This window comes from Helobdella robusta, assembly GCF_000326865.2.
Source record: "Helobdella robusta unplaced genomic scaffold HELROscaffold_21, whole genome shotgun sequence".
Lineage (NCBI taxonomy): Eukaryota > Metazoa > Annelida > Clitellata > Rhynchobdellida > Glossiphoniidae > Helobdella > Helobdella robusta.
This window is the reverse complement of record NW_008704124.1, coordinates 223600-248414: the sequence shown is the minus strand read 5'-3', so window position 1 is coordinate 248414 and position 24815 is coordinate 223600. Positions and strand designations below refer to the sequence as shown.

At 34.1% G+C, this 24815-nt stretch overlaps 2 protein-coding genes across 2 annotated transcripts in view; both read right to left on the bottom strand.

Moving 5' to 3' along the window:
- Positions 1–4067: 4067 nt before the first annotated feature.
- Positions 4068–6240, bottom strand: HELRODRAFT_171506 (hypothetical protein; the record flags this gene model as incomplete). The annotated part of the gene is made up of 7 exons (XM_009018234.1): positions 4068–4167; positions 4326–4436; positions 4600–4673; positions 5041–5171; positions 5276–5366; positions 5649–5781; positions 6086–6240. The coding sequence occupies 7 exons, from the start codon at positions 6238–6240 to the stop codon at positions 4068–4070; spliced, it is 795 nt and encodes a 264-aa protein (XP_009016482.1).
- A 2205-nt stretch (positions 6241–8445) lies between these two features.
- HELRODRAFT_77859 (hypothetical protein) overlaps positions 8446–24815 on the bottom strand; it is a gene marked incomplete at both ends in the record, with an annotated part of 38673 nt that continues 22303 nt past the window's right edge. The window contains 33 exons of the mRNA XM_009018233.1: positions 8446–8535; positions 8710–8841; positions 8995–9071; positions 9294–9371; positions 9918–10055; positions 10372–10488; positions 10922–11138; positions 11405–11471; positions 11807–11976; positions 12091–12200; positions 12351–12540; positions 12649–12824; positions 13184–13514; positions 13682–13896; positions 16343–16435; positions 16739–16854; positions 17036–17116; positions 17448–17655; positions 17924–18120; positions 18462–18634; positions 19331–19464; positions 19646–19841; positions 19947–20020; positions 20329–20495; positions 20613–20806; positions 21200–21318; positions 21870–21984; positions 22166–22237; positions 22598–22747; positions 23203–23352; positions 23475–23654; positions 24069–24167; positions 24569–24697. Coding sequence (XP_009016481.1) covers positions 8446–8535; positions 8710–8841; positions 8995–9071; positions 9294–9371; positions 9918–10055; positions 10372–10488; positions 10922–11138; positions 11405–11471; positions 11807–11976; positions 12091–12200; positions 12351–12540; positions 12649–12824; positions 13184–13514; positions 13682–13896; positions 16343–16435; positions 16739–16854; positions 17036–17116; positions 17448–17655; positions 17924–18120; positions 18462–18634; positions 19331–19464; positions 19646–19841; positions 19947–20020; positions 20329–20495; positions 20613–20806; positions 21200–21318; positions 21870–21984; positions 22166–22237; positions 22598–22747; positions 23203–23352; positions 23475–23654; positions 24069–24167; positions 24569–24697 — 4755 coding nt within the window. The remainder of the gene's footprint in view (positions 8536–8709; positions 8842–8994; positions 9072–9293; positions 9372–9917; positions 10056–10371; positions 10489–10921; positions 11139–11404; positions 11472–11806; positions 11977–12090; positions 12201–12350; positions 12541–12648; positions 12825–13183; positions 13515–13681; positions 13897–16342; positions 16436–16738; positions 16855–17035; positions 17117–17447; positions 17656–17923; positions 18121–18461; positions 18635–19330; positions 19465–19645; positions 19842–19946; positions 20021–20328; positions 20496–20612; positions 20807–21199; positions 21319–21869; positions 21985–22165; positions 22238–22597; positions 22748–23202; positions 23353–23474; positions 23655–24068; positions 24168–24568; positions 24698–24815) is intronic.

Sequence of the window (24815 nt, the reverse complement as noted above, 5' to 3'; positions counted from 1 at the left end):
GAATTGAATATAGCATCTCTATGATTGTATTTCAATTCCAGCAGTATTGTTATTATAATAGAAGTCGGAATATATGAAAAAACATGAAATAATACTGTGAAGTTAGGGAACATGAAAACTGATGCATCATAAAAATTCTAGTCGAAGTTGTTAAGTGTGAGTCGGAGGAGAACGTGTGTGAGTTTATATCAGCAGTCAGTGCGCCTGCTAATGTGACTGCCACTTAGTAATAATAATTTTTCCACACTGCAGACTGTCTGGCCAATCAGTTTTTCATAAGGTCATGTTATTTTCTCTTTCAGCACGTACTGAATGAAAATTTTAGGTTAACTAACATCTTGGCGGATGACTTTTAGAAAGTGTTATTGTATATTATATTAAAATCATAAATAACATTTGTCTGTTGTTAAGATGTTTTAAAAATACGAGCTTGAAAAATCATTTTTCAAATAGAAATTTTTAAAAAATTGTAACATATTCTTGAGTCGGATGAGAAATATTCTTACAAAAGGCTGCATCTTTGACCGACTCCAACACCCTAGTGCCTAACAGATACACACACATACAGGCATGCGTGCAAGAAATTCGTGAATGCGCACATTTAAACTACGAAAATTTCTATGCAAATATGAGGCTGTGTATCTGTATGATGCCTCGAAGAACAAATGCATGTAGTCTGCTCGATTTTACATCATTATACACACATGCTTTCATGCATTCATATACAGTATATAAATTCATACATATGTGTCTGATGTGTGTGTGTGTGGGTTGTATGCGTAGTGACACTACACATAGGACACAGCCAACGACAATGTATGCGACATTAGGCCTATATATGCCTATATATACAGTAGGACTACAGTGCTGTACTTTGCATGGGCGAGTGCCTAACCGAAGAACAAACTGTCGCTCTGTGCCATCAAACGTAACTCACCTGAATAATAAATATTCGCCTACCTACCTATTTTCAAACAACTTGTATGAGTGACCATTTCCTCTCTCTCTCTCTCTTCGCTTTTTACTTCCTCCCTTTTTTATCTTTTTCTCTCTTTCTCTATCCCTATTCTTTTCTCATTTCTTTCTCTTTCTTTCTCTCTCTCTTTGTCGCTCTCTCTCTCTTTCTCTTTCTCTCTGTCTTCTCTGTTTTATTATGTTTAAACCGATTATAAATAAATTTGTGCAAGACATAAATAGCAATGAAAATATCGTTCACAGACTTGGAAAAGAATCCTTTCAAATTAATCTTAACTTAGAACCATGAATATAAATAATAAAACTATATAAATATATATAAATATAAAAAAATATATATATATATATATATATATATATATAAGCGTGTGTGTGTATACAAAATTTTTCATACGTTATGCACGTATGTAACATCAACTATATAAATATATATAAATATAAAAATATATATATATATATAAGCGTGTGTGTGTATACAAAATTTTTCATACGTTATGCACGTATGTAACATCAAAAAAATGATTTTAGAATTCCTTTTTTCTATGAACGTTTAAATGGGTTCAGATGTTGGCAAGCTTATGCTTTGCTGTGACACACACACACACACACACACACACACACACACACACACATACATACACACACACACACATACACACACACACACACAAACACACACGTGCATAAATGAATAATACAAAAGCCTACCTACCTAGCTGCTTCGTATGCCTGCGCGCTGTTTAATGTTTGTAGATGGCAAGGAAGCTCTCCTTATTGCTTATTCAATTGAATTTCATCCCACTGATGCCTCCATCCTGTTATCGTCTTGTCGTGGAGTATTATTATAAGGTTGTCATCACATCACATCGCATCCATGCTATCTTTTTTTCTGATCTGTTATGCTGTGCTATACTATGCTGACAATAACGACGACGATGAAGACGATGCTGATTGTGAGGTGTGATGATGACGACGTTGTTGATGATGATGATGAATGAGATGTGTGACGATGTTGTTAATGACGATGAGGAGGATGATGCTTAAAACGATGGAGCACTTTTAAAGATAGTGGTGATGTAGATTGTAATGGATTGAATTGTTTCTGGCAATGTATTGCGATTATTTCTACCGCTAAAATGACGATGATGCTAATAACGATGACAAAGTTATTGTTGTTTATATTGTTGATGTTTTTGGTACTGCTGGCTGAGGCTTTCTTGCTTTTACGGCTATGGAGCGTAGTTACGAACAAACGTGTTAGTGATGATGTGTCACTTTGTTTTTGTCTTTTTATTATCAATGCAATGTTCGTCGATGTGATGTTAGTCATGCCATTTTAGGAATTACATCTCGATAACGCCAAAGTTGAACGTTACTCACAATGATGATAACAACGGTGATTTAGTTGCATGTGCTGATGATAAAGATGATGTTGCATACGATGACGATGATGGGGATGATGGGGATATAGTCCAGTCTAATGAAATGATAATAAGAGGCTAGATGGCTGTTCCGAATTTATATTTTGAGCACTTGAAACTTTCAGATAACCCCGTCGTGCCAAATTTGACTTTTCTATTCATGTCATGATTGTGACGATGACAATGTCATTTCAGAGATGTTATTCAATGCTTCATTATATCTACACCATACCTTCTCGTATGCAAATTCAGATAAAAGAAAACAGAAAAAAAACATACACGTATACAACGTATACACACACACACCACACGCACACGCACACGCACACATACATGCGTACATACATACACATGCGTACACACACACACACACACACACACACACACACACACACACACACACACACACATATGGATACATACACACAGGCACAATCTCACGCATCAGCACATAGGCAGAAATGTTCAAAAATTAAATAAGCCTTGCGTACAATGGACAAAATTTAAAGAAAAAGAACTAAAACAAGCCATGGCGTGGAATCTTCTTTAAAGTGGCTCTTAAAATTTTTAATTTGGTTTCCCAAAGCAGTACTTTAACAGGCGCACCTGATTAAATGCATGATAAATTTGCATTGCTTGCTGTCCTGTTCTTCATCCAATCCATAAATTTCATTTTTATTACTTAAAATAATTTTTCTAGCATGCTGCAAATAAATTTTTTAAACCGCTATGTAAACTCCAAGATAATTTTATCGTTTTAATTCATATCACAGAATGTAACGACAGCTTTAATATACGCAGTAACATTTGCGTGAATGTTATTTTCGCGTTTCAATGTTACGATGATGATGGTTGCTTTCTTCGTTATTTTCATTAAAAATGTCGTTGGTCGCCTTATCTTTTTAAAGGTATTAGACGCATTAGCGGCAGACGTTAAGCATGTGCCCACTGTTGAAACATTTCCTTCTGACTGCCAAGTTAATGCGTTATTCTTTTTTTCTGTAACGATATTTTAAAGTTAAATCGCACTTTGGTAATATTTTTGTTAATGTAATGCCGCAATTAATTTTGCTGCCAGTCAATGATTGATTTAGCAATTAGCTGGTTTGCTTTCTTCTCTTCTTCTCTTGTTAATAAAAACTAACTAAACTTGTTTTCGGATTATTTAAGACTTTCTTCGATAAACTCACATAGGAATGAACAATTAGTTTACCACATAAACAAGAAAATTATATTACAAATTAATTAAAATATTAAAAATGCAAATGTATTTTATGTAAAAAAAATCGATAGGCAGCTTTAATAAGGCTGCCGCTTTTGATATCGGTCTCTCGGAAACGGCAAGGTACATCTCCAATGGGGATTGACGATGCATTGCAAGTACTGAAATTTACTGTAGAAATTTGGTCAAGGAATCATTACAAATTATTAAACATATTATAACATCCTAGCAACTTTCAACAACATATACATTTCTTTACAATTCTTTCTTCAGTGTTTCTCAAATATGAACGGGCGTGAATGGACGCATGACACACAATGCATGTGACAGGTGAGCAGAGCCAGTCACTTTAACTACTCCGGCATGGTGCAACTCAAATGTATACAATATATGTCTCTAATGAAATTGTGAACGAAATAATTAAATTTGATGAAAATTTTAATAAATGTTCACATCGGGAAGACCAACTTTTCATTCTCTCTGCACTCATACTGCATGCCTTCTTTTTCAACGTATTCCCTGAAAGCAAGCAAACTTTGACATGTCTCCCTGTTACAAAAAGTTGATGCATTCACTTGTAAACTCTTGATCAATTAAATTTATCATTTTAAACATTAAAAACTCAGAAGTAATGCAGAAGCATAAAACCGCTGCGAAAGAGTTGACTAATTTGCACATGCACTGCCAGTATGCTTCTCTAAACTTACCCCTCGTTCGATTTGCCAGCCTCTGAATGAGGAGGAATGTTGAGAACATGAGCAAGTATCTTCTTCACCTTTGTCTTATTAATATGGATCAATTCGTGTTGAACCAGGTAGCTGTGTGGGTTGGTCACGCAATCATTCATTGTCATACAACAATCATTCTCTCCATATTTCTGCATTTTAATAACCACAAAGTTAAACGACACCAATAAAAATGAAAATGTACTAAAGATGTTGGAGTTAAAACTTATTCCAAATTATGTTAATTGTAGTAGACCTGCGAAAAGAAAACATTGGTCTAGAACTGCCATTGAAGAGGACGTGCAACGTGCCTGACATCTGGCGAACGTGCTGAAACAATAATTTCAAGATGCATTGAAACGTTTGTTGAAAAATCGGACTATTTGTAAAATAATAATTTGAAATAAATATTTGCTGAATAACTGAATATAATAAAACAAGCTTGAGTTTTAATATTCTACAATTCAGATATAATTCAATGATTTCTGATTTGTCATTTCAGAAAGTCAGAACTCGGATATAAAATATATTGCATCACCACACCATCAAAGTTGTTGATAAGAATACTAGAAAACTCAATTAACATTGCATCTAATTATGTATTATTTCGTTTTAATTGTGACAAAAATAATAAATCATACATAATTGGATGAAATATAAATGAAATGAGCCAGAGAAAGAGATTTCTAACTGAAACCTTTCTTGAGAGCTCGGAGTATAAAGTAACATAAGACAGGTTAACACAAAATCCGTAGTCGGGACAACTTTCTGTATTTAATTCATCCGAGTTCTTCTTACCACACCAAACAAATTCATTTACAGGATAAACTGGTCGAGGAATTATTTAAAAAAATTTTTTTTAAATATGTTATATAACTTAAAACAAGAGAGAGAAATGGTAACAAAATGAATTGCATGAAAAGAACACTGACCGGTCAAAGTGTCAACCATTGTAAAATACCTTAAACCCATGTTTGCTATCTGATAAATAAACGGCTTCGTATTTCCAGTGGCTAAAAGAGCCTTATAAATATATATAACAGTTGCATAGTCATTTGAATAAAAATTAATTTACAAAACTTACAACCATTGTCATAGCTAAACGAATAAAATAATGCGTATATGCCTAATAATGTGAGCGTCTACTATGAATTTATCCTAGGCTCGTCAAAATTTAAATTCTTTTTGCGCAATTCTTGCCTCATCCTTTTTGGCAGACCAGAGCTGGTGACCTTCAAGTGACTCAACATGAAGATGGGCACTAATTTTTTGCTTAAAAAGAAATATAATTAGCAGCTTACTTACTCTATTATGAATAGTCATCTCATGAGCAGACGCATCTACATAAGCTCTGTATCTTTCTGGTGGAACATCACACGGATCTCTTCCAACAAATGCCTCCAGAAAAAGATCATACAGCTTTTCACAGTCCACCTCCCTGTCGCTATATTATTGTGGAAAAAATGAAGCCTAATGTCTGATCAAATAAATTGTTATAAAAACATTTTTTGTAGTAACTTTTGCAATGAATAATAAACTTCGAAAATCAACAAAAATCAATTTTAAACTATTAGTCTGAATCTGGTTGATTTTTCGCTATTCTTTACAGATTAAAACATATAAACCGGACAGCTGAAACAGGTATGTCGATTACGACTGGGCCAAAACTCAAGAAAAGCAAGATTGAAATAAATAACAAACGTTTTAAAACCAGTTTTAATAGATTTAAATTTGAAACTCACTCGGGTCTGTAAAAGGCGTCTTTTTTAACTACTTCAACATATTCGTAACATTTGCCGATGTAAATATCTCTCAAATTGGGAGGAGTACCCAACGCACAAAAAGCACAAACAGGAATGATAAAGAGGATAGACGAAACCGTCCAAAAGTTATTCATTTGTTGCGGTATTGAATTTGTTATTACGGAAGCACGGACGCTACCTAATTTGAATTTCTAAAAACGGTTGTCAGTTCAGCGTTTTGCGAAGTGAAGCAGTTTAGCGCGCCTTTTTAATGAATTCGACCGAATTTTTGGCTTTAGATGATTTTCGAAAACATTTTCGATGTTTCTGCTCTACAGCAACAATAATTTGCCAAATGTTTTTAGCGTGTAAGTTTAATATTAGTTATGCAAATAGTGCCTTATAGCGATTTACTCATCCTCTTGAAGTATGATAAAATTCATGGATATATATAATAAATGAACTATAATAAACTATATCCATGATAAAATGTTAAATATAAAAATATACCGTTTGTCTTTTTGTCCCGAAAAGTTTTTAGCTTCGTCACCAAGGCACTTCTCTTTTCAATTTATTATGGAGTTATATTTTAATGAAAATTTCAAAAAATGTAAAAATGCTTGATAATAAACATTTTATTTATATAACTAAATCTGATTAAATCAAAAAATTTATCACCAACTCAATTTAATTGGTCCAGTAAAATGCTAACTACGAAAATAGACAAAAATATTACATATTACAAATAAATTTCCAAAAGCGTGTCAAGAAGAGAATAAAGACTAGTTGAAGCCAGGCAATAGTTGGGATTGTGTTTTTGAAAACCTAATCCATTAATATCTTTACAACTGTACAAATTATTATTATTTAAAGAGTCACGTATAGCTCAACTTTGTCATGCTATGGAGACACTAAAACAATTATTTATTTATCTATCAATTCTTCCTTGTTTATTTAGAGTTACTCGGCTAAAAATATGCTTTAACAAGATTGAACATTGTCGGACATAGTATTAAGGTAAAGATAAAACGAACGTAACAGCTAATTACAATCGATATAAGGGCAAAACAACTGGTATTTTAAAACTATGCATGGCACAAACATACACACATATATTGGTATTATGTACAGTACATATAAATTTGGTTATACAATCTTAATTAGATATAATTGCGTATATATATATATAATATATATATAAGCATCACCGATGAACACAAACTTAATTAAAACAATAATTATAATGAATAGGAAATGAATAAAATAAGTTAAGTATTGATGACATCACAGAAACATAAACAGAAACACAATGAAATGACTAAGAGAAATAAACATTGTATAAATTAAAATCGTTAGTTCTAGTGCAAAATAAATGCATCTATTTATAGATTAAATTGATTATTTGTTGATGGCAATCACCTAGTTAACTCCTCCTAAAAGTGTAGGCCATATTAATTTGTTTTACAAATCTTAGTAACGGAACGAAATAACTAATTTCAATAATCAAAAAGGTTGAAAGATGTTTCATTTATTTACAATACCATGGCTCAGTTATTAATTACGTACAAACAAATCAAAATATAAAAAAAATTGCAGTTTTTTGTTTAGTAATAATAAATAAAATTATTGTCATGACTATTTTTTAACAAGATACAAGATAAAATAGCGTTATAATATATATATATATATATATATATATATATATATATATATATATATATATATAATGTGTGTGTATGTGTGGTGTGTACATATTTTGAAATTAAAATCGAGAATCATTAAACCTAATAATCTAAACATCGAAGAATAAGTTTGCATTGACAAAGAGAGAGGTTGAACATCTAAACATCAAGCATATTGGCTTCATTAAGTTATTGGCTTCTTTAAGTAGATTAATTAATAAACTTACAAATGTTTTACTAGTTATTAGTCAGTTTGTCTATGTTATGTCATGCTAACAGCAGAGATTGACGTACCATGTTGAACGATCAGCCAAGAAAAATAAAATTAAACCTGTTAAAAGATTGACCAGTCCTCTTTATAAAACATGCAATTTGGTATCAAGAAAAATAGTTAAGCGTATAAAATGTATGATAATTGTCACCAAGCTAAAAACAATGAAACATTAGAAAAGTTATTTATTAATTTAAATACACAAGTAAAAAAATAGTGCAACAATACAGATGACAAATTATAAACTTTACAACCGTATTTGTAAAAATAAAATCATCAGCATAATTAGTGGTTGGGCTATCGTTAATTATTTTGTGGAATTGTTCGTTATCATTAATGAAAGTTATCACCATCCTCATCATCTTCTTCCTCATCATCATTTTCTTCGTCATCATCATCATCCTTGTTTAAATGCACAGTTGAATCTTATCAATCCAGTCTTGCACGGAATTGGAATCAGTTGCATAGAAGTGGTACACCCTTCTTATAGTTTTCAACTGTTGAAAATTGGAAAAAAAATAATTGAGCACAGCGAAGGAAAGATTAAATCCACGCACAAAGAACAATAGATTTAAATGTGAATGTTCGGCTTATTTACATTGCTGGCCAGTTCAGCATAGTAATGAAATAATGATAGCGACAGTGAAGCAAGCAGCAGTCTAGTCAGTAACCTCAAAGAACGAGCCGTCATCAGATTTCTTGGGAGCGCCAGGGACGTTCTTGATGTTGGCCACTGAAACGACATCAGCCAGGTCGACGAATCCTTTGCAGTGCGCATCTTCCGGGCTGTCGTAATATCTCAGCTGGTGGTTTGTTTTAAAGATCGTATTAATGGTCATGTTGTGGCGAAGTTGTCGCCAGTGCTGATGACAGTCAGTCATGATGTGATTGACGATGAAGGTACTAAGATGAGTTGCCATAAAAGGCTGAAGTAATTAAAGTTTATTAATAGTGACCTGATGCTTAACAGAATCCAAGACGAACCATCTCAATTTCCATCCTTTCAGCATCACTCCTCTCTTGTACAAGTAGCCTGCCAACATAAATTATCAAGTGCGTTCAATGATTCAATAAATGATAGTTTTTTATGAAAATTTACAGATAAACAAATTAATAAAAAAAGAGATTAAATGGATATAAATTGAATAAAGAAAAAAGTAGCAAGATAATAAGGAGCCTAAACGAGGCAACAAACAAACACGACCAGCCACAAAAAACGACAACAGCTAAAAAATTATCATAAAAATTAGCAGACCTTCGTGCGTTCGATGCTCGTTGGATTCAGTCGGAAAATCTAAATACGTCTCAGCTGACCCCTCTTTGCGTGTAGCACCTGAACAAACAGGCATGAATAAGTTTATGGACATAACACATAATTAGTAGTAATAATAATATGTTATCATTATTATTAAAAATAATATTTAATTCATCATAAGAAAACACAAGAACCAAGGCTTTTGAAGCAATGAACAAATTAAAAAAAGAAATATAATTTTCTCCAAATTCGATCAGTGTATAATGTATATTACATTCATCCAGCTCTACAAATGGATTGAATGACTATGAATAAGTTGGATATCAACCAATCGACGAACGAAATCACCGATGTACAATGTACATCTTATTTAACCAATCAATAAATCAACTGACCGATATAAGGTTGATTCATGGTTGCACTCATCATCGCAGCAGAACTGTGAACATGGCTGGTGTCGTCAACGTCTGATAAATTCTTTATTCCTGAAAACAAATTCAACATGCCTCGTTGTCGCACACACATTATTGTGTTATCGAAAAAAAAAAATAATATCGTCAATCTTACCGTAATTAAATCGCAATTAAACTTATCAGCTCAAGCAGGAATTTTATGTAATGCAACTATAGCCCACACGACCAAAAAAACATGCAACCATGACATTCATCAATGAATCCACGCTAATCATACCTGTGCAGTTCTGTGGCACAAGACTCAAACATTTCTCATGACAGCTGTAGTTACAATCAGCACAGTGGTAACCTACACGTGCGTGTACATATTTTATTGCATTTATTGACCTACATGCTGTTGGTACAAACAGACAATTCTGTTATTACGTTAACCAATGTAACATACACAGGTGTATGGTGTGCTACTATATAAACAACTGGAATTTTTGAAGAGTTCAACTTAACACACGAGATTAGAACCAACACACAAATCATAAAACAGAAACCAAACGCGAACTAAATAAATATACGGGTCCTAGACAAATAAGCATACAATCATTATTGGTATAATTGGTTTTACAATTGTAACCACTGGAAAACATTAAAAAAGATAAGAAGTAACCAACCTGATTTGATGAAGCCCCATACGATTTGTGTACAGTAATTGCATTGCGTGGGTGTTGTGTAGTAGTGGGGCATGAATGAGTGCATGTGTGAGAAGATCATCTTGCTGTTGACGTCATCTTGGAAACCGTTGTTGTAATGGTTCGGAGCTGAGGTCGAGGACAATGAAGCCAAGTGTTTGTTCTTGCACAACATCTCAACCTGGTTCAATGTCAGCAAGTTTTCTCATTGATAGATCGATTGGTTTTAATAGCGTTGATAAGTTAGAACAATTGCCTTATTATTATTGTTATTATTCTCTTGTAAATAATCCCCAGAGGTTATTATAACAACACACAGTGTATGCAAATACACGTGAATTAAATCATCACACACTTTTGCATGTGATAGGTGGGGATCTATTTACATTCGAACCAGGATACTGCGTCGACAATGCCAGGCGCCTTAACTATTACACCACCGCGTCGCCATTACTTAATGGCAGCTGTACAAAATAACTGAGTAAAATTCAATAATTTTATCTGCATGTAATAAAATTTCACAAAAACAAACAACAAAAATTAATTCTAACAGCAAGCTTTTTGTGATTGGATTGTTGAATGGCCAATCTCCTTCGTTGTTCCTCCCATAAGCCACCTGATTGGTGGTTAGTTGCCATGGATACTGCTGAAGACAACTCGTGGGTGGGTACTTCCAAACTCTCCCATTGCTCAATCCATCCTCTAGGAGCAGGTCGATTGTTCAGCTCAGAATTCAACTTGAAAATTTCCTTTTTAAAATTTTATTTTTCAGACATCAGGATGTTATATTCTCTAAAACTACTTACATCATTTTAAAATAGGGGCTAGAAAATTTATCGGAAATATTAATTACAAAGGCATCAGCTAAAATGCAAGGTTCACGTGCTTACCAGCTAATTTTTTGTATTGTATCGATAAATAATTTAGTATTAAACTATTAACGTAAGAGTGGTAGTAGTAGTAGTATGAAGGTAACATGAATGAATGCACTGATAAGGATGCAGTAGTGACAAACCATGAGGAGATGGCTGCAAGAATCGGGCTGCAACATCTCCACGTTGTCGTAACAGCCGTTCATCAACCTCCTGTTCATCGCCTGCTGCTGCTGGTTGCTGCACTCATAAATATTATTAATTGACGTTGACTTAGTTTGTATGGGGTATTAATTTATAATGATGAATGCCTTTCTAATTTTTGTCTGTTTGCAGCTGGAACATCAAATCTGCTTTTTAGGCAAACGTCGGAAATTGAACAAGTGCATTACATTATGTTACTGCTCAGGTCCCAGCCGGCTTAAGAACTACTGACAGTACACACAATAGTCAAAGAGACCGAGTATGAATGATTACAACGTCAAGAAATAATGAATTGAAAAGCAGGTAACGAAGAGGTAAATGACCTGGTGCTGCTTGAAGACTTGGAGGGTGATTCGCATGCGTTTGAAATGTTATCCTGATGGTCACCTCCATCTCTTTGAAGGTCAAAATCTCTCAATTCAAGGTCATACAGAGTTCCAGAACATAAACTCTCGGAAAAGTAATAGTCCCAAACCTTTAAGTTGGAACACGTGGAATATGGACGCAGTACCTAAATGACAATATCAATGAACATTGAAATGGATAACTAATTCAACCAATTGGCCAGTCAATCGTTAATAAATTGAGAGAATAAGTAAATTTTCTATCTCTACAAGCAACCAACCGTTTCGTGATCACGAGAACAATATAGGAAGTTGTAAAATACAGGTGATCTCTTGTGATAGTAATCAATGTAATCCCAGACTGATAGGAAAGCATTTTTCGCTCCTGGAGCTCGTTGATGTTGTTGGTATGGATGTATCAAAGTATCCGCCCCATAAAATGTTGAATTGGACTCGGAACCGTGATAGTGTCCGTGATGGAATTGATGCGGAGTGCAGGAAGGATTATCTGGAGGATCAGTGGATGATGGCAGGTCCAAACTGTTACGGTCAGTTTCGTTGGGGTCGTTGTCGTGTCGATAGTTCTGGTCGCGAGTGTGCCAGCCCAACTCAACTCTTTTCAACTCAGAATCCAGCATGAATGTTCGAAAGCGATTGGAGAGATGGTGGAAAGCGAGGAAGCGTAAATAAAATTGATTGAACTCGAACGACATTGGAAACTGGTTGTGTATCTTGAAAAAAATAAATCACATAAAATAAAATTTATTCAAAATTTGAAAGTACATAGTTAACTGAAATATACTTTTAAAAACTAAATGAGAAAAACGAACGAAACTAACTTGATGTACAACATCAAGAAATTGCAGAAATATCGGAGCGAATCCGCTGGCCTGGTTAGCTTCAGTTTGATTGCTACGGTGACTGAAACGATGACCGAAAGCCATCCATTCCTTTTCAATAAGAACTTTGAAGCCCTCAATGGTCCGGTAGTAAGGGTCGAGAAGAATTTGTGACACTGACATGACCTTTAAATTAAATAAAGTACGATCGTGTTTCATAATTCTTTTGGAAAATTATAAATATAAGAACAACAGCCCCGAGTGAATAATACAAAAAATATATTTTTTATGATATAATTTACTTAAAAAAAACGCAGTGAATTGGTAGAGCGAGCTTCAACAGTTCATATATGAATGCACGCCGTAGTTAAGTTTCATAAAACAAATTAGTAACAGATTTTATATAATATAGTAGAATTAATAAAAAAACTAGACTCCTTATAATGCAGTTATATTATAATTGATGCATTGCTTTAAACTTTCATCTATAAACTAGTGAATGAATTAAACAAAACAGTTGGAGCAATGAAGTTACGCGCCTGCGTAGTGAAATCCCATCCATCTTCCAGACAGATCATGACAGAAGATCCTTGAAGATCGATAAGATCAATTGCAAGTCCTGCAACTTTCAGGATATTCTCAATTTGTCCCATCCAACCTGACTCCTGGATCCACCTCAACATTCCTCCTCGCTTCCCATCATTACTCGCCTGTTCCTGTCCACCCAGCGTCGCGTTTGTTGTCGGTATGTTGCTGCTGGGCACGCAGGCTCGCATCAGCTTCTTGAAACTCGCCTTCACATTGCGCACTTCGTTGAAATCAATTGGAACAAAATCGCATTTGCCAAGTGATTCAACTCTTAAGCCCTAGTGAGTAAGTTTTAAATAAAAATGATATATTAGAGTACTTTGAAAAAGAAATTAAAAAATAAACTCATCATTTAAAAATATTTATAATTCAAACAAACTCTACATGATAAATTGCGTTTTAGAGTAATAAAATGAAAACTCAAAAAAAAAACCAAAGAACAAACCTTCATTTGAGCTTTCTCGCCAAGAACATACAGAGTAGACTTGTAAAAGCTGTTCGACATGTCGCACATCATCGAGTTAGTATTTAATGTGAAACCATTTTGTTGCTGCTTCATTGGCGTTGCGACCGGACTTTCTGTTTGTAACTTCTTTCCCATGGTCATAGCAGAGATTGGTCTCTTGTCTCTCAGGCCTTTCATTGAAGACCTTGATAGAGCTGATGTAAGTTAGAAGTGAAGATGAAAGAGATTTATTTAAATTTAATTAGTTTTTATGCTTGGAGAAGAAAACTTAAAAGGAATTATATATTAAAATTTGAAAAATTAGTACTGGATTCCAAAAAAATTAACGAACAAGCGAACAATATTTGTTAAAATTTGAATCATGCATAAAAAGAAGATATTAGTAAAACGTTATGATGAAAATAAAAATAAAGCACAAAAACGCTAAAAAATTGCATAACTCCATTAATTGAAATGAATGCAAACAACAGTAAAGCACATCGTAACATCCCCATCAAATAATATGTCGTGATATACACAAAATATCCTGACAATTTAGAAAGCGGAAACCAATTAAACTAAAATAAGTTCTCATAAGCCATATAACAAGTAAAACAAAAACAAGATGAAAGCAACGTACAAGCGTCAATTAGTTGTTTGCCGTTATCATGCATCACAAATGTGGAAGGATGCTCTTTATGTTGCTTATGCAGACCAATATTGCCTAACTCTCTAATTGACGAAGTTTTTAAATTAGTGAGAACTTTTTGAAAACCTTGTCGCGTTTGACTGGCTATAAATGAAAGGGTATCTCTTTGATTGCTTGGAACTTGCGGCTTGTGGTTGGCCACATTTGAAGGAGTTTGTGGATGTGGTGGGACCAGCAAGAATGATGAACTTCTCACTAGATATGAAGACGATGTTATTGTTATACTTGTTAGGAGGTTATGTTGAATATCGTTAGGAATGGATGAGTCGTTTATGTATTATGTGCTATTGCAAATTTATAATGCAACGGGGGCTATATAATATATCAAATTTTAACACAATTAAATATATCCTAACAAACAAATAGATCACGTCAGAATTTTTTAATATTGCTCTCTTTTTAATATTACCCTCGGACAATACAAAACCACTAACACAAACTACCACACGTAAAAAGAAACACCATATATAACGCTACTAATAAAATGAAAAATACAAATAATCACAACTAAGCTATAAACCTAATTTACCTAAAATTAAAACAAAATGAAAATAACTCAAATCTATCCAATAACTCCAAAAAGCTAACTAAATCAAAAATTGTTAAATATGGACAGGATTAAAATAGTTATTAAAATGGAGAAAGCTGGGTAAGGAGAAGAAACGGGGAATCAAAAGAGGAAATGGAGTTAAAGTGTTTTTTCAAATGAAAGCATTTCATGAATTAATTAATGTCTTTCTATATAACGGAAACGCTCCTTCCAGGTTGCATATGAGGTAAGTTGATGGTTTAAGACAAGTGCTACTTAACGACCCTTAACAATGAACTGTTCTAGGCTTCGAAATAAAGCTTGATTGCAATGAAATGATTCCATTCCATTTAAAACATTTTATAAAGGTAGGGTCAGTACACATGAAATTTATTTAAGCCTATATGACCAAGGGATGTTAATAAAAACAAAAAGCCGGAAGCCACAAAAATTAAAATAAGCAGATGATCTGGTAAATGAAAACGTGTGTGTATGTATGTGTGTATGTGTGTTTGTGTGTGTGTTGTGGTGTGTGTGGTGGTGCAGGCGAGGAATAGAGAGATTTGACGGTTTTTTTATTAGGTTTTCAAAAAATAAAATAAACTAATAAATCAATTAAAACTGCTGGAATGTTTAATTATTAATATAAAGTAATAGTAGCAATGATGGTGATCACAATCAGAATTTAACTGTTGGATGAATTAAGTGGGCTGTGCATGGAATAAATAAATGAATAGATGGATGGAAGAGTCAGACTATCATTGCTCTTTCTAGTTATAAATAGAATTTATTCATTCATTTATTCATCTAATTCTTAAAATAGTGTCAAGCTAATTCACAAGTAAATAATTTAATGAAAGATGATCAAACAATTTTCCGAATTAGAAGCACGTATTCTCCACGACCATGACCACTCTGATGATCGTACAGTTACACATTATTGTAATAATTTGAAGCCTTCCAATAGAAGAAAGTGATTAATTGAAAGAGATGCAATCAGAAAAAAAAACTAATAACAAGCCTTATCGTTCGCATCATCCTTCTCATTATTCTATTGCTAACGCACTCAATTTCTTAGAAAAAGGAGTTTCTAAAAGATTTCTTTTCAGGGTTTCAAATTTTCCACTAGAAAAATATCCCTTCAATGTACCCCTTCTGCTTGAAGTTCTCGTGAAAAAAGATGATGATGTAGATGAGGCAGATGATAATTTATGTGTCAGTGTGTTGCATTTCGATTCGGCACCTTTAGAATTAAGATCGGCAACATCATTGCCATCGTTGTTGTCGGTGGTGAAGTCATTTTCGTGATGGAGGGAGTGAGGAAGATGAAAGGTGTTATGATGATGGTGGTGATGGGTTGCTTTTTTGGTGAGTGTTTGATATTTAAAAGTGGGCCAAGTTAATAAAAGGTATGGCAGAAAACTTGAAGTATCTTTACCAGGTGGAGTGCATGAGATGATGGAGCTGAAATATTTTTCCTGCTCCATTGTCATTGTTGAGGCCACATTGCTATCGACTTGCGGACTTCCTGTTGGAGGTATTGTTGTTTGTTCATTTAGTGTTGTTTATGAATGTTGTTGCAGTTGCAGTGCAGTTAATGTTTTTTATGTTTTTATAGCTGATGCTGTTATTGGTTTTACAAATGCAAGTAGTTGTGTCGCAGTGTGTGTGTGTGTGTGGTGTGTGTGTGTTTATTTATAATTCACTTAATTCAATAAGTTAGGCAATTTTAAATTATTAAAATTAAAAGCATATATAATCAATAATAATATTGAGTTATAATCTAGTTAACAAGAAACAAACAAGCAGAGGAACGAACCAGCTGGATTGCTGTAATGTCCTTTGAAAACTCCCATCACCCTCTTGCCATAGAAACCACTGCCTCTGATCAGAAGGGCCTTCGTTGTTGGATGCCTCCATGTCGCAACTGGAAATCTACAACAGCACGTTAACTTTTGCATCAACATAAATAACAACATGCAGTAAGAGTAATATTAGTAAACAGTTTAAAATAATAATAATAAACAATAATATCGACGAACAAAAACAACAGAAAATGACGGTCGTTGACTGATTCAACGTTAACGAGAAGCAAGCACTCAAAACATTAACATACCTGTTCAGTTTGTGACTTTTACAGATCTTTTGTAGGCAGTCATCCGATATAGAATAGGGAACAGGCAGGACAGCTGGATAACTGAATGCATAAGAAACATGTCTTCCTCTTATCAATGGTGGTCAGATGTATGAGAAGCACGTTTCAACAATGTGAAAACATTCTTTCATATCAGTTTAAACACAATTTATCAGCAATCGGTAAAATATGTCCACATATTTAAAGTGTCAAACCATCATCGTATAAAAATTTAACATTTGAAGATGTTAGTACTGGCAAATTGCATATACATGCATGAATAGACAACATATATATAAGCACACACAAATATATGTTTACAACAAGCACACACACACACACACACACACACACACGCACACACACACACACACACACACATCATTGAACTGACCTGAAACATACAGCATAAGATGAATTGATGTTGACAGTTGACAATCGAAACTGATCGGGTCTCGGTCGGATCGGGTGGTGCGTGCTCGACGAATGCAGGGAACCCAAACCCAGACGAAAAAAATCTCGGCAGTATGACCTCTCGGAGATGCGTTCGAGGTTTTTGGCTTCGTTAAGTATTTGCACTTTTACTTCTTGCTCATCTATAACTGTATGAAAAAGAAGATTTTTTTTATGTAAGATCAAAATTTTTCGATATATATTTGACTTTTGATGTCATACAAAAAATTTAACATGTTAAGTGACTAATAGGCAAAATAATAAACGAAACTAAACAAAACCTCATGAAAAATACAGCAGAAGATAACTGAAAACTAATTGATCAACATACTGAACAACCTAACGACTATCAAATTAGTTCTGAAACTATGCAGCGACCTGGAAAAGTGGTTATCATAAAACATTGAATCAACAAACCAGAAAGTTCATCGTTGTAATTATGGAACTGTTCGTCAGTGTACTCGAGTGTTAAGTGGTTGTAATTGTATGGCACTTTTCTGTTGAGTGGAGGTGTAGGCAGAAAATACTTTGTCGATCTTTTCGAAGTTGAGTAATCCTTCGTTTTAATTCCTGCCTTACGAGCTGTTTTCAATAGAGTCTTTTTGGCGAAATTTCTAAAAAGCGAAAATATGAAAAATATTCAACAAATTTTGTTGGCAATTGAGCAAAAACGGTTAAAGTGTCATCAGTCTCGCGTTGTTTTCACCGTTCTTTTTGACGGTTTAAACCAAGTTTCATATATCGTTATCTTCTAACTCTTGCTCTTGAACAACTGATGAAAATCACATGTATAAGCACGCAAAACATAGCATTTCACACAACCAACAAAATATATTAGATTTCTTTTTTCGTTTCAATGCTTAAGAAATGTTACGAAATGTTTAGGTGGATGTTGGTAGAACATAGGCTACGTGAACGAACAAACGGGACATGGAGAAAATTGAGAAACACCAACTTGAGCGAAACGTTCTTCTCCTTAGACTTGGCCATGGCAGGCATGGCGCAGTGCAGTCGAATGAATGGAAAGGTGAGAAGAATGGATGGAGGATGTCTCATCTGTGATAACCATTTACGTAGCAATTCAATGTCATCTGTACTCACTTCTTCATCAAATGCTACCTTCAACATCTTCACGCGATCATGAAATGATCGTATGAGGGATGATCATCATGAAAATTACATCATTTAATGTAATTTATTGAGATGCATGAAATGAAATGAAAAGCTTCATGAATATTCAAAAAGTCAAAGAATTCACGAATTCACTGGTTCTACAATGAACAAAAATTAATCTCACAAGCACATATGCCCAACAACAACGTTTCTTAATAATATCAGTTTTCTTATTCTAACAGTTATAAATCTATAATAGCACTGCACAAACTAGACGAGTGTGATATCAACTGAATTCAAGTAGAAATGTCAACAGTGAGTTTAAAATTTCATGCAATTTAAAAAAAACTTTTTTACATAAACATAGGGCTCAAATACAAAAAGTATCATTAATACTGTGTGAGGCATAACAAATATAACTTAGCAAATAGCAGACTAATGGATGCAACAGATAAAATTAGACAGACAAATACAAACACACACACAAACACACACACGTATATATTGTTATAATTTTGTCAAAAATATTTGGCCATCAGCATGGTGTCAAGGTTATAAAGAAATGCGTAGGTTGCATTCTATTTATCAATCTTATAAGCTAAAAAAAGTCAACAACAAAACTATAGAATAAATATTTGAGAGAACAGCATAGTCTAACAAATACATCAACAAATGCAGTGAAGACATTCATGAAAGAATAAAGAAAGCAACCTGGAAAGTTGCGGACCTGAGTTGTACAGCCTCCTGCATCCAGAGATCTTTGTGGTTGAGGTACTGTGCATTCAATTTTTTCTCTTTCGTTAGAGAGGATATTGGAAAACTTCGACAAATTGATTGCTCGCCAACTGATTTGTTTAAAGTTTATGTACGGTTGTACGTTCACAAATGCGTAGCGTGGCGCACATTATCATTTGCTAAGATGTACGTCAATGTTTAAAATTTATAAAATAAGTGCCATGCCCCCAACGCAACCATTGCCATTCTGCCCATCAACATTACAAATCGTAAGGTAGATAGATAGCTCACCTAGTGGATCACAAGATGTACCCTTGAATATGACCCTGTACGACGTGAGAAAGATGGCCCCCTCCGCCGGCAGATACGCAGGCCCTCCCATGACGCCTCCTGTACCCTCTTCACGTCCATCTGGAATCAGGTAGGCCCTCAATCCCTCCAACAACATCTCCTCGCCAACTAAGAGGACTGGTGCCAGGATGCGAGGCTGCGTGTGTGTGTGGTGTGTGTTCGTGTAGTGTGTGGTGTTTGTGTGGCGTGTGTGTATGCCAAGATGAAGTAAAAATAAAATAGGAATATGAGAAACATGCACCTTAGGCATGGGAGGCAGTCTTTGTATTTCCTGATGAATGGCTTCCAATGTCTCCAGGTGCATGTCTATGACGCCTGCGTGAAGTTAATAAACCTTATTTATTTTGCAATAATTTTTAACTTGATTATAAAATGTGTCAGCATTTAGTTCGAATTATTGAATTTAAAAAACATACTCAATTGATAAAAACAGGATTTTCAAAACAGAAAAACTGTTTAAAACGAAAAAAAAACAGCCTTTGGACATGATATATCACTAATTTACGACAATCAGTTTTACAATCAAAATGTCGGCTGGAAAGCTTCATTCACACATCATGAACTATTGGAATGAACAAAATATACAAATGTTACAGCTGAGATATTCTAATGTATGCAATTACCTGGAACCATTTGATGCAGTGATTTTATGTGGTCAGTCGATACGCCACTTTCCATGCAAACTTTGTCGATGAACCTCAAAACAAACTTAGTAACATTTGCCCCGATCTCATTCATATCTGGGTCGTCTATTCCACTTTCACCGTCCATACTGTCGCTGTCTGCCGCACTGTAAAAAAGGATGATTGTGATTACCAATTGAAATGACCAATGAATGGTGACCAATGAATGGTGACCAATGAATGGTGACCACTGAATGGTGACCAGTGAATGACCGATGACCAACCTATTAGTAACCATACTGCTCAGACTTTCACCTTCCATGCCCATCACATCTTTTGGAGTTTTAGTAGCATCGAGAGGTATCCTGAGATAGACCATGCGGTTGGCATAGTGGATGGCTTGACTGTACACTGTCGATTCCTCGTTCTTTATCATTTCCGACTTCTCTTCTTCACTCAAATTGGGCCAGAGTCTCATCTTATGTTAAACATAACATAGTAATATTAATGAGTAGCAATTATTTATGCAGTAATAAGGCAGCACCGACAAAATTGAAATGAGATGTTTTTTATGATGAAAAAAATTTAAAAGTTATTGATTTTGATATGAAAACTTTGAAGACCAAGATCATAACGTAATCACAGAATTAATGATATGCTTAAAAACTTCAATACTCAGTTAAAATTGTGATATTCATGGCGTGCAGTACATTAACAGAAATATTCCCAAAATTAGAACACGTCAGAAATAAGATAAAATTTTATGGTATAAAATGAAATGTTAATATGCTAGATAAAAATAAAGTCAAAGAGAGCAGAAGATATAATTTTTCAAATAATTCTGTAAACTGTGTCTAAAAATGTTTCCGACTTGTTCAGCAGCAATTTCAAGGGCAGCGATAGACCTCTGGTGTGCAGCGTTGTTCGGAGGATTCAAGGAAAATGTCGACCATCGTTTGGAATCGTTGCGACGTAGCGTGGTGTCGTTCGCTGAAGGATCAGTACTGTTCATTTCCTGAACGATGTTCCAGACATGTGTTTGTCAAACATGAACAACATTTATTTGATCAAAAATTTTCAACATAAAATGATGAATATTTTGATCAGAAATTATAAAAAACTAGAAATTTTTCAAACAGCTTTTAATTAACTTGTCATGTTAGTTAATGCCTAAATGAAGATGGAACCCTGGCTTAACCATATAGAACAAGAAAGAATAAGAAGTTTTATACAATTTAAAAAAAAAACCTGATAGCTAATAAGTCTAATTAATAACTATTAAAATACAATTTTGTTGAACAAAAAGAAAATAATATAAATAAAATTTGAAACAAAATCTTCTAATCTAACAGAAAAAGCAGAAACTAAAATAAATTTGATGACAATGTGGAAAGCTAAAAGATGTGAAAGAACGTTCCATACGCTAAGCAGTAGTAACGAGATAATAATTAGCGATCAGAAGACACTAACATCTGCACTGCACTGCATGCTAATCTGCTGCAATGTTTTTGCGTTGTTGTTCTGATTGACGTACAGCTGACATATTTGCTGCTGAACGTCTTGGTAGAAGGCGGCCTCCCAGAACTGATGACTAGACCAGACGGGGTGATCTTGCACGCACGTGTACGCGAACTGAATGACGCCAGTGAATAACTTCTGCATGAATTAGTAGATCAACAAAAATAAACAATTTAATTAAAATAATTCTATAATGTTTTTGTTTACAAATGATCAACAACTATAAATAATTTATTAAATTTAATTTGCTAAGAAATGTCAGAGAATAGTCGTCGACGAAATGAAGGCGAATGAATGATGCAAAAAAAAATGTTCTAACCCTGCAGAATGACATGGCGAGTGGCAAGATGGCGGTTGCTACTCCATTCTCATCCATCACGGAATCATTCTGCTCATTTGCATGTTACCAGTGAAACATCGGTGCAAATTGAGCAAGTTATTGCAAGTTTCAATAAATAATTTTTAAAGAGGACAGCAGATAGATAAGTCAATAAAATTTTGAACCAAAATTTCACAAACAGCATGCTTATTTAATTCTTATAAAATTATTATTTTTTATTAACAAACAAACTGTTCTCATCAATTTAATTTACACCCAAATTGTGTAGAGATATATTAAAAAAAATATTTCACAAAATTTCTCTATTTAATTTCTAACATAAAACAAAATTATTTGTACTTTCAATGGCTCAATAAAAATGAAGCGTTACATAGCGAATAGGGCAAATGATAGAAGATGATAGATAGGGACCTGGAGAGCAGAGTTGAGCAGTCGCACCACCATCTCAAATTGCTGGTGCTCCAGTAAGGATCTGTTGCTTTTTACGTGGAAACCAAGTTCCTCAACAAGAAGCAGCCTTGCTACTTTTGTCTTCAACACCTTCAACACCGCTGGAATTATCTGCATTTAGAAAAATATTTAATAAAGGTTAAAAGGTCATTCTATCTTGTGCACTTGCTTCAGAGGTACCATCGACAGACAAACAGCGTATTAACGAATACGCGTGAAAACGACGCATCACATAAAATGCATATGATAGGCGGGAATCAATTTGCATTCAAACCATTCCAATTCACACAGCAAGACCAGACGCCTTTAACCATTGAGCCACCACGCCAAATAATATTTCAAATGTAATAGCAAATGATATTTGGAATATATAAAAGAGAAATAATGTTGAAATATTAGGAACTATCAATATAAAATGCAATCATGTGAGGAACATGTGAGGAACATTAAATTCAACCAAAAGTTAAATAATTATGTTAAAATGTTAGAATATTAATTAATAAACATCAACAAAAAATAAATCAAAGTTTGAAATATAAATATAATTAATACAAAAAATAACAAACCTTTCTTGCATCAGAGATTTTATTCTCGAAAATGAAAGTGATGCAGTTCCTTAGAACCTCCAGCCTTCGTGCATTGGTGGAAACAAGTTGAGCCTTCTCAACCTGCGAGTGTGTCAGTCTCGTGCCAGTTGGAACAATGCGAGGGTACTGCTGCCACATCGGGCTGGGTCTGAAAGTTCATTCAACGTTCAGAAATGTACAGGAAAGTAGTCAGCTCACTAATTATTAACCAGGTATTGATTAAATTAAATAAGTAACTAACATTAACTAACAGTAAGATAATTAAATTTAACAAACTTGGAAGTTGTGTCCCATTTACTCATGCCTTCTTGCATCAGTGCATGAACTTTGACCTCGTCCAAGATTGGGAAGAGGGGTTGATGAACTCTCAAGTGCGAGCCTTCAGTGGGTCGAGGGACTTTCTGGACGACGGTTGGCTGGGTTGGGTTTTCCTTCATAAATGTTCGAGCAGCACACGTTATTTGGTGAGATATTTATTATCTACAACGAATGCCAGCAGGTAAACTTTTAAGAATTTTTCAAATGAATTTTTAAATCAACATCTTGATGCACAGCTGTTGCACTGTGTGTTTCATTATTTATGTATACATTGAACTAAAAATGATAAAAATATTAGATAAAATTAAAAAATAAATTCATCAGCTTTCATACACAAATTTTTAAAACATAAAAATTACCAAATACGAGATGAAATGCAATGATATATAAAAGAGGAAATAAACAACTTCTTGCGTGCATTGAAATTAATAATAATATTCCAAAACATAAAAAACTTTGAATTGCATAACTCACTGGCTTATAAAACGAAAGTGGCAATAGTAAACTAAAAACAGTAAAACACTAACATTGGCATACAACTTTTCAGCAAGTTCTTTTACATGCTGCAGTGACCTGTCTGGGAACTGCTGCTCAACCTTCAACGTCTCATGCATTTTATCCAAGACCTAAGTAACGTTTCAATCGATAGCTGGTTTGCTTGATACGAGCAAATTTGTGAAAAATCAACAAATCTATAAGCCACATGCCTGATCTCAACAATAATAAAAATTGCCTGTTGACATACAGCTTTTTGAAACCATACACGGGTACAAACATTTATACATGCAAACAGCACTATATTGTCAGCTAAACTTTTCTAATTTCACAACATTGTCACAACATGTATTTCAATCAGGTTATGATCAAATAACTGGACAGAATATGAAAACCCATAGCTATCTGAAACCACCTAGTTCGTAAGAATACTATTAATATAATTAAAAATTATTCAAAATAAATTAAAAAAATGAATATCAATAACATCATGGCAAAACAAAAAAGACACAAATGAATGATGAGAACTAACATCATCAAAAATATCACATATTCTGTATGGCGGGCCCCTTTCAACGACAAATGTGTTGAAAGACATTGAATCAAGTACTCTCTTCAGAAAATCATCATCCATCAAGCCCTGATTACCAAGAAAACTAGCCTGCAAATATGTCGTGATGACTGAATGACTGCTGTTCATTTTTAGCATAGCTGCGCTTTTTAACTTTGCTGAAAAAATTATGGCTGAAAATTTTTATAATAAAATATTGAAAAATCTA